The sequence below is a fragment of the Gallinula chloropus genome, assembly GCF_964237585.1.
Source record: "Gallinula chloropus genome assembly, chromosome: 1".
NCBI lineage: Eukaryota > Metazoa > Chordata > Aves > Gruiformes > Rallidae > Gallinula > Gallinula chloropus.
In genome coordinates, this window is record NC_140085.1 from 19,556,066 (window position 1) to 19,566,673 (window position 10,608).

A 10,608-nucleotide genomic window follows, 5' to 3' on the forward strand; every position below is an offset into this window, starting at 1 on the left:
CAAGTCTTAACAGTGTTTTATTGTCATCGAGGTCAGCTGAAGTCCAGGGCCTGGGTTGAGTTCAGAGTGTTAACCAGACTGTCAGATGTGTCAGTGCATCGTGGCACGTGCTGCCCCTGTCCCACCTGGTGCTGCTGCTCTGTCCCTGTCCCAGCTGCAGGGCCCTCGCTGGTTAGAGCGTTAGCATCTATCTAGTATTGTTTGTTTCCAATCTGAGTTTGTGGGAGTGTCACATGAGTTGGGTGTCTCCTCCCCTCCCACTTCCTGAAGCAATTTACTGTTTGGACTTCTCTGAACAATGGAAGGGTTAGTGGCTTTGTGTGGGATCAGCGCCTTGTTTCACACACTTGCTGGTCTCTGAACACATTCCTGTTGTATTAATGAAGACTTGAATTGAGAGATTCATAGATCTGTGGTGTTCAGGCACAGGATACTAAGAGCTATGTTACTATTCTTAGTTTGTAAATTGTCCTTTTGATACCATCTTGTTTTCTTTTGTAGGTATAAATAAAAACACTGTTGTCAATAAATTGTGAACTTTGTCTTTATTGTTGGAGTGTAAAACCATTCACACCCATTCTTCCCAGTTCTTGGGAAAGAGCCAAACTCAAGGAGTTGGAAAACGCCTGTTGGGAAGATTCCCTGTTTGTGGACTATGAAGAACTGACAGTGAGGGAGAAGTGAAGGTGTTAGAATACCTGTGGAATGGGGAGGGAAAGTACCTTTCCTGTGTGTTCCAGGACTTGAGTGGAATGAGCGGGTCATGCAGAGGTTCATACAGAATTGAAGCGATACTGTAGTGTCTGCCCAGTTGGATGTGGGCAGCTGTGAAACACATCGGTGGCCTTTGCATATGGTATGCCCAACAGCATCACCTTCCCTTTCCACAGGTGCTCCTTAAAGGGCGGGGGGCTGAAAGGTAGGGACACCTTCCCTCGCGCTGCCTCGGTCAAGGTGGAGGCGATAGGGGGAGGTAGATGCTGGGAAGAGGTGGGAAGAGAAGAGTTTGCACTACTCCGGCACTGGCCAGCACTACTTACTAGCACCGAATTCAAGTTAAGGAGTTTGGGGTGGGGGGGAGTCTCAGACAGCTGAGAAGCACACCAGCTCCCCAGGCCTCGCTGCTGTCCCAGCACAGGGGGAAACTCAACTGAGCCATCCACGAGTCAAAAAAGGGCCAGGAGAGGGAAGCTGCCATCTTAGCTTCACCAGCAGCACTTCTTTGTTGTCTGCAGAGAGGTCTTCAAACAGGCATGGGAAGGCTCAGCTTCTTTCCTTTGAGCACTGTGGAAACAGAGAGAGAGAAGGGGGTGAAGGAACGCAGGGGAATTAAATCCTGTCACTGTTTCACACATTGTTTTTCTGATGTGCTGTTCAGAGCACAGGGGAGGGGAGGGCCAGGCTTGCAGGTGGCAATGAAGTCACAGCGACCTCCTGCTGCATCCTCTCTGCGAGGGGATAGAGCCCACACCTGTCCTCAGGTATCAACCCCTTCTCCTCAGCTGTGACTATGAGACTTGTGCTTGAAGCCTCTTAATTTTCCCCTTTTTTTCACTGAATGATGTAGTACAGAGTCTGCTGGGCTGCCCAAGCCCTGTTTGACCCATCCCCTCATTCAAAACTTCACCTGAATGCCTCTTGGGAAAACCCAGTGCCCACAGGCTTGGATGGGGCAGGTGGTGGTCAACAATGTGGGGTCCTGCTGGTGGCTCAGTACTGGTGGTTTATCGTGGGGCTGGAAACTGCCACAGGTACTGCTCAGTGTCTCTGGTGCCAGAAGGAAGGATGAGTATGGCCTTGGTGGTTGCTGCTGATGTGCCAGGCACTGTCAGAGGGACCATGCCAGGCTGGAGCAATGGGCTGAGGAGGATCTTAGCACATGCCATGTCCTGCTCCTGGGGTGGAGCAAGCCCAGGTGCTGGGGGCTGTCCAGCTTGAAGGCCGCTTGCCAGATGTCCTGGGTGTGGTGGTGGACACCGAGCTGAACGTGAGCCACCAGTGTGCCCTGGTGGCAAACAATGCAAACGGCTTCCTTAGCTGTACCATGGGCAGGTCGGACAGAGGTGGTGGTCCTGCCCCTCTGCTCAGCCCTCGTGCAGCCACCACCTGAGTGAGAGGTCTGGCTCTGGGCCCCCTGGTCTAAGAGACTGCAATATACTGGAGCAAGTCCAGAAAGACCACGAGGATGATTAAGGGACTGCAGCATCCAATGTAAGAGGCTGCTCAGACTGGAAATGGTTGAGGGGATCTTCTCCATGTGTATAAAAGCCTGAACTGGTGTGGGAGTAAGGGAGCCAGAGTGTGATCTGTCCTCATCGTGCCCACTGAGGGGAAATTCCATGTAAGCGTAAGGGGAAAGTGTTTTACAGTGAGGGTGGTCAGCCCTGGGCACAGGTTGCTGTGAGAGGCTGTGGCTGGACAGGACCCAGGACCTTGACCTTCCCTGCAGTTACTCCCAACCTCAGCCCTCCTGTGAAACCCAGGCTTTTGGGAGCTAAAAGCTTCCTCGGAACATCTTTGAGGCCTGTGTACAAAGCAGAAAGGAGCACATCTAGTTTTGAAAACAAGGCAGCAAGAAGTTGTGTTCTATAAAAACCCCTTTCCAGGGCTGGGCTCTGAGGTCCTATTAAAGACGCGTCTTTATATAACACAGCTTTGCTTTTCTGGCGGCGGCGCTGCCCTTTTGTCTGAGCTCTTCTGTGGTGGAAACGGTTTGAAAAGATGCTTTTTTCCCAAGAGTAGAGGAGAGATGCAACCTGCTATAATATTGCCAGGCTTGCATAAAGGACCACAAAAGCATTTGCATATCTTCTGTCACCTTCTCTCTCCCCTGATCCAGAACATTTGTGTAAAAGGAAAAAAAAAAAAGCCCATTCCTCTTCCCACTGTGTTGTCCCAGGGACAGAAGTTTTTTCTTCTGCTTTCTCTATCATCTCAGGTGTGCAGTTTTAGCACTAGCGATGCGAGACTGAAAGCCAGCAGTTGTGGTTCTCCCACCCCTCCTTTTGTTCCACCACCCGCAACTACAAAGTGTGCGGATCTGTTCACAAAATGCAGAAGGACGCAGGACACATGAACTGGGTGAAGCTAAAAAGGGAATGAGTTTAAAATAAAATTTAAAAAAATAAATGAAGAAAAGGAATTGACGTGGAGCACCTTGGTGGCGCTTTGACAAAGTACTTTTCTGGCTCCAAAAAAGCTTTAATGACAGAAGGAAGTCTTCCTCTGCCAAGGCCAGCCTCCTGCCGCGCGCTCCCGTCACCTCCCTGTCAGCAGGTATGTTGCGCTGAAGCGGCCAGCGATCCCTCCCTTGAGACATCAAGCACGTGCCATCGCTGCTGGCTTTGGCAGACCAGGGGCACGGAGGAGAATCTTTTGTTCTCTCAGGTAGATTCCACCCACTTCCACCCTCCCCAACAGAAAGGCAAACCAAGCCTTGGCAAACCATAGTGCGCCCTACCCAAGCTTGCACCCTTGATGAACCTCGCTTTGCTACGCAGCCGTTCGCCAGAGCCCAGCTCTGAAGTGGAAGGGGCATCTGGTTTTGGGAAGCAGAAAGGGGCGTGTTGTCCCTGCAGATGCCCATCTTCCTACAGAATCGCTTCTGAGAATGTTACGTCTTTTCCATCAAAAGAAAAAGTAGAAGTGGGCTTAATGCTGTCTCCATATGTCTCAGTTCCTTTCTCAGGTACATTGTCTGCCTACAGCTATTTCTTTTTCCTCCCCTCAAAGTGTTTTTTTGTGTGATTCATAATCCTTCAAAAGTGTCCACAGAATTGACTGCCCCTCGATTGTTAACTTCCCAAGCTGGGCTTAAACCCAGCTTCGCCCTGGTTCAACTGCTACTCAGTTTCGCGTGCGCTTGTAGAGCCTCGTGAGTGACAGTGCCTGATTCCACTCAACAGATCCATGGTTTTAAGCTGGATTTTAGGCAGACATCCTGCACCGCAAGCGCAGCAAAGAATAAAGCCACGTAAGGATTGACATGTGGCAAACGGCAGCTCCGCCTTATGTTGCCAGAGCGCCAAACAAACATTGTGGCTTTATACCAGCCCCTTCACCTACCTTTTGTAACGTAGAGATAGAAGAAGTCACAGTAGAAGATGGTTTGTACCACCCCGGAAACTACAGCGATCTGGTCATAGAAGTTCTCCGTGTAGTAGCGCCAGACCCAGTTGGCAATGTAGAGAGCGCGGTAGAGGCCCAGGAAGAAAAGGTAGTGTGTCGTGATGGTCTCTGCTTCGCCCGTCTTGCTGATCATGAAAAGCTGAGGAAGGATAGCCACGGACTCCAGGTAGATAGAGAATGTCCAGAGTATCTGCAAGATGCAAAATGATGGCAGTGGAGAGTCTCAGTGCTGGTTAATACATGTTAAGAACCAAAAATTTGCATTTGGCAGAGCACCAGTGTGTGAGCGGGATGAGTAGCACCACTGGAGCTGGGGAAATGAGCCAGCTGTGCTGGGACTGAGAGAAGGCAGCGCTGGGCTCCTCTGTAGATAGTATGGCCTTGCAGGCCTGCCAACCTTGCCTTTCCTACCCGCTTTTGCTGTTAAGTATCTCAGCTACTCCACGTGATGCTAACCCTGCGCCAGGCTGCTGCTCACCCTCCCCTCAGGTTTTCCTTACCTCCAGGGGGGTGAAGCTGTGGTTCTCCAGGAATGCCAGGCCTGTGACAGGGACCAGCAGGAACTCGAGGCGAAAGGAGTCATTCTCGCTGTCAAATGTTTTCCGGAATTTCCCGTAGATCATGTACACGGTGACATAGGCACATATCAAAAATATTACCTGGGGGAGGGAAGGGAAATGACAAGACCTTACCTGTGATCTCACCTCCTGTGCTTGAAGAGAGGTTGGCTTTGCCAAAATCAAGATCTTTTAACTCAGTTCTGGTGGGGCCGGGACAGGGGGAGATGGTAGTGAATGTTATTTCTGTGCTAGTTTGTGGATTGACTTCTGCTGGAGACAGACCACCAGCCATCAACTAAAGATTGCCCCTCCATGAGGATCACACTTGATTGAGCCCTCCAGGACTCAATGTGAAGAGGCTGCCTTAGTGGCAACCAGGTGCAAGGACACCCAGGCTTGGCTCATGGCTCTCTTCTGGTTTGGTGATACTAAATTGTGATGGGCTCAGCTTGCTCACTAACTGCAGTGAGGGGGTTTTTGTGTGTCAATGGAGGGCCGGTGACACCAAAAGAATCATTTTTATCCACCCTTCCTGTGTATTACCCTGTGTAGCATTGGTAACAGGTGAAGAAGATGGAATTTCTTCTTCCCTCTGGCTGATAAACTCAGTGACCGTGTACCTTTGCCTTCCCAAGAAAGCAAGAGTGAGCTGAGGAGAACCTCTGCTTCCACACTGTCCCCTCCTTACCTTCATCACGGTGTTATAGACAGAGATGAAGGTGGTGAACAGGTCCAGATACCGGGTTGTGAAGACGAGGGCAAAAAGAATCTGACTCTTCCCAGAGATACCTGCATGGCATGGAGAAGAAAGGAAGGTAGGGTAGGTGAGAGGCAGGACCCCTAGGATGGTGGCTTCCCCTTACACCTTCTTTAGAAGGGTGGTATATATGCATTTTGCTTTGTGAGCCTGGCTGGGTGTGTAGGTGGTGGGGTAGCTCTGGAGCCCTGCCTCAGGTCATAGGGATCAGCGCTCAGCGGCCACCTTCACCACTTTGGATCATGTGGCCCTTACTGTCATCAAAACACCTCTTCTTCTCCCCCCTTGTCCCCATTGACCACCCACTTTGCCAGGGGGTTGCGTGACATGACTTCTGCTGCACCAGGGAAGAGCTGTAGGATCAGGGACCAGCCCAGGGATGCTAATGGAGCTTAGTCATCACTGGTGGGGAGATGCAGCCGATTCTCTACCTGTGTTAGCAGCCGTGGTGCTGCAGCCCAACCCCAAAGTCTCTTGGGGAAGAAATCCCAAACTCTGAGCAAAACCCTCCCGCAGGAAGCGGCTGCCCTGATATCCTCACCCAGGGATGGGGCAGCCTCTGGTACCTGCCCGCTGACTGGTGGGACCTCTGACCTAAAGCAGCTTCCTCTTGAGGTTTTAGTGCTGTCACGACGTCTTGTGCTCATTTTCCACCTTCCTCCAGCCCTGCTGCCCTCCCTTCCGCTTCACCGCCCTGAGACCCACACCTGCATGAGGCCGTGCGCCTTGCCACATCACATCCTTCCAACGCAGCCCTCTCCTCCTGGCAGGGAGATCTCCAGGAGGAGGAGGATGACCTCCTTCCAAAAGCCCACTGGGAAGGTCTGCTGACATGTGTGGGCTACTGCTAGCCTTTTTGGCACCCATTTTGCTTGCACCCCTTGCCAACCCTCCAAGAAGGTCCCTCCTCCTTCCCTGGGGTGTGGGAGCACTCACCGGCGCAGGACTTGGACTTCTGGATCTTCAGTAGGAGGATGATGATGGCCAGCAAGTGGGAGACATCCCCCAGGATGCGGAAGACGTTCATGGTGCTGGGTGAAGGGAGGAAGGTGTTTTCTGCAGGCAGGGAGGACGAGGACAGCAAGTTTTTCAGCCCCAAGCCTTGATCAAGCAGACACTCTGCTCTGGCTCAACCTCCCTTTTTTCCCGAGTATGAAGCCCTCTCTTCTGGGGGAGAAAAGTTCAGGCTCCCTCTCCCCTGGTCACAAGCGCTTTTTCCCTGCCAGGAACTAAACTAGACGTTTCCCTTCCTTACTTTTCCCCCAAGGTGGATTTTCTCTCTTCCCCAGGTCCGCCTTCTGCCTGCTTCAGGCCAAAAGTTGGGGTTTGTCCCCTGGAGAGCCCCAGGCTGAGCCTGCTGAGCAGCCCCGAAGCCAGCGCTGGGTGACGGTGACGTGGCTCCTGGCTGGCCGGGGAGGAGAGGGAGGAGGAGGCGGAGGCGGGAATAACTCTGCTATTTTCCCCTTTTCCTTTTTTTTCCCTTCCTCTTTTTTCTTCCCCAACTTGTCTCAGATTACACACGGAAGTGTCGTTACAGTGGGAAAGGCAGAGGGAAAGGGATCCCCATCCCCTGGCCTTGGGGATGTCCCCTCCGGAGGGGGCAGGGCTTTCCAGGGACTTTCTCCGTGGGTGCAATAACCTCTGTCCTGCTCCCGGCAGCCTCCTGCCCTCTGCCCTTCCTGGCCCTGTCCCGCCTCCAGCATCTTGTCCCCGGTGCTCTCCCCAGAGATCTGAATTATCCAGCTGTTGCGGATGTATGTCACTTCCGCAGCGGGTCATGCGCAACCATTCCCCACCAGCCCCCCACCAGCCGCCCCCCCTCAACCCCGGCTCTCAGGTGTCCTGCCTGGAGCGGTGCAGAGCCCCAGAGGAAAGGAAAAAGATCCTCCCAAGGGAGGGGAGGAACGAGCTTTGCTGCAAATATTAATCTTGGATTCCTGCAAGTGGCTTAGGAGTAACGTAATGCGGGCCTCGCGTGCAGCAGCACGTAGCTACTACTGGGTTTAGAGCTTCAGCGGAAAGGCCCTTGGCCAGCGATGGTTATAAAGGTTTAAAATATTCCAGAGCAGCCCTGGGCAAGCCGCCTGGTTGGGATACATCTTGCCCTTGCAGCCGCAGTTACACAGGGAGGTCTCTGCATCGAGACGGGGCCATTAGATAGTCATTGATTAATCACTAATAGAAAGCTGCTTTAGCTCAACTGAATGGATGTTTCGTCACCTTGTCCCCAAAGAAATCGCATCTGGACATGGGTCAGGTTTGGTTACTGAAGGGTGACATGGCCCCGCTGGCTCTCACTGCTGCCCTCCCTGTCCCCAGCATCTCCTCCACCTCTGCCTCCACCAGCACGTCCCCATGGGCTCGCTTGGAGTAAAATCCTTAATGATTAAAGTGTAAAAACATTATTCCTGGTGCTTACTGAGAGGACTAACAAGTCTATTAGCATCACCGGCTTCCTTTCTGAATACATTTGCATACATTTTCTCTCTGCCCATTAGGCTGGCTGCCGTCTTTTCCCTCTCTGCCACTCCAGCACCTGCCACACCGGGCTTTTCCAACCGAGGTCCCAGGCTGGGCTGGAAAACACCCCTTGGCCTGGAGAAACCGGGAAGGGCCCTGCCTGGCCCTGGCAGGGCATCGAGGCAGAGGCTGGTGGGGTGGGAAGGGAGCAGGTTAAACCCAAGGAGAGTGTCAGCAAAGCAAGGACGGGGTAGGGACTGGCTGAAATGTGGTTTCTGGACATCGGAGAGGAGCTGCCTGGGGTTTCATCAGGGCTCTACAAGTCCGTGCAGGTGCTGGTGAAAGCTAAGCCACAGCCACCGGTGTCCCATCAGGTCCCTGGTGTCTCATGTCCTTTTGCAGGTGGGCAGAGAGAGGTTTGAGCTGTGGAACAGGGGTGGAGGATTTTTGAGGAACAGATTTAGGGTCTTCAATGCCAACAGACCCCCCCTTGCAGGTTATACTCCAGACCCTCCGTTCCCCTTCACAGCTTTTTGTCCCACCCAAGGAAAGAAGCCACCTGCAGAGGGGTAAGGCCACTGTGGGTGGTAAAGGTTTGTTTTCTGGGGCTTGCATATTCCCAAGAAGAGCTGATCAGCACCGAGCCAAGGTGATATCTCCCACTGTGGTGCCAGGAACCACCATGCAAGGTGCCCATGAGACGGACTTCATGGGAGCAGCCCAGCTGGGCTCACCCTCCTGGGACACAGTGGTGGGGCTGGAATCTGCCCATGGGACATGCCAGTGCAGCATGCGGGAGGGCTATGGGGGCTATGGGGGAGGAGGGCCCTGGGAAGGCTGCCGGGAGGGCGAGGGGCACCCAGACGCTTAGAGAAGGGAAAACTGGCACACCAACTGGGAGCAAGTAAAAATAAACCTTCCCTCCTCCCTCCCTGCCACAACACGAAACGCCTGGCACCGGGTGTCTCCCTGCCTCCCGAAATAATGCCGGGCGCTGCCACCGCCCCACACGGTGATGCTCTCTCCATGCCTCCCGTTTCCATGGCGACTGCAAGGAATGTCACCAGGGTGACAGGGAGGCGAGCGAGCTGGGATTTGGCATTAAAAATGGGAATTTGGGGTTGTTGGGGTTTGGGTTTTTTTTTTTTTTTTCCCTTTCAATCTATTTTTGGGTTCCCCTCTCTGCCTTCGCTGGTCTGGGAGGCTCCTTCCCGGCAGAGTCCCTGGGCCAGTTGGCAGCAGCTCTGTTGAGGACCCTTCTCCACCTCTGCCTGTCCTGCAAGGTGATGGCAATGGGACAAGACGATGGCAGATTGGGGTTTCCTACTCACCAAAACATTGGTTTCTGGCCACCAAGAAATCTTTTGTGCTTTTAGTGCTGGAGGTGCTTGGCCAGGAGTCCCCCTTCATTTCTGCTTCAGGCTGGGCTCAGGCCACATCCAGACTCCCAGGATTCATCCCAGAGCGGGCTCAGAGAGGGATGTGATTCAGCATTTCCAGCGAGGCTGGGGGAACACGGTGGGATTGAACACCATGGGCCACCTCCATCTCTCACCACCTCTCCCCCAGTGACCAGGATGGCTTGGCTGGGGCAGTCTGGGAGCAGTGGGGCAGAGGTGGGATGGTTGGAGGAGGATGGTGGAAGGAGCCTGGCAGGTGCTAAGGAGCCCGAAACCACGTTGTTTGGCTGAAGCACTCAAAGTCAGACCTGCCCAGGGCAGAGATGGCTTGAGGGTTCCTGTTGGCTTAGCTGGTGTTGCAGGAAAGTGGGACCTCATGTGTTCAAGCAGGGGCTACTGGCATGGAGGTTTTTCTTGTCTTCATTACCCAGGCAGGAGAGGTCAGGCAGCACCTGCTCACCTTCCCAGGAGCCCCTGCTTCCCCCTACATCCTTCTCCATCCATTCTTCCATCCTCCCCTGGACCCCTCCATCCATCCCTCCAAACATTCCTCCATCCATCTCACCATTCCTCTTTCCCTCCTTTCCTCCATCCCTCCATCCATACCCCCACCCTTCCATCCCTCCATCCCTCTGCCTCCCCCATCCCCACAGCAGCATCGGGAAAGGTTGGCGGAGTGGGGCTATTTTTGGGAGCGTCTCCCTGGCAACGGCTGCCACCACCGTCTGTGGTGGCTTTTCCATAGGTGCTAAAATATTCCACGCTTCTTATTAAAGACGGTGCTGGTGGAGACGGGCGGGGGTGGCGAGTGTGAGCCACCCCGCTGCCAAGGCCGGCCGGCGGGCCTGGGGCAGCTGGGTCACAGCACCCTGGGGGTACAAGAACAGCAAAGGACTGGTGGCATCCTTGAAGCAACATCCCCATGTCCCTCATCATGGCTCCGGCTGTTCTGGCTGCCTCTTCCACACCAGGGTGCCCAGGTGGAGTGAGACATGATGAAGTCCTGGGTTGGGGGGAGCCAGTGAAAGGCAGAGAGGGTGAAACCCACCGTGAAGCCGAGGGGGCTGCAGGGGTGCAGGGGTGCCTGGTGCCTTTGCCCACCACAGGAAGGAGCAAGATGTCTCAGCAGCGTCCTCATATCTTTACTGTACAAGGGGGAAAGGCCTATTTTGGTGCCAGAGGGCTGATACACTTCCCAGCGGGGCACCCGTGCAGCTCCCAGACAGTGGCTCTTGGGATGCAGCCCCGTGGGCCCTGGGGACAAGTCTGAGGAAAGCAAACCCCCACCCCAACCCGAACATGT

The 10,608-nt window shown here is 53.8% G+C and overlaps 1 protein-coding gene across 1 annotated transcript; it reads right to left on the reverse strand.

Moving 5' to 3' along the window:
* Nucleotides 1-885: 885 nt before the first annotated feature.
* Nucleotides 886-6,472, reverse strand: KDELR3 (KDEL endoplasmic reticulum protein retention receptor 3; the record flags this gene model as incomplete). Its single annotated transcript, XM_084279557.1, has 5 exons — nt 886-1,284; nt 4,066-4,318; nt 4,629-4,787; nt 5,377-5,477; nt 6,382-6,472. 5 exons carry the CDS (start codon nt 6,470-6,472, stop codon nt 1,244-1,246), a joined length of 645 nt encoding a protein of 214 aa, XP_084135683.1. The 3' UTR covers nt 886-1,243.
* Nucleotides 6,473-10,608: the final 4,136 nt, after the last annotated feature.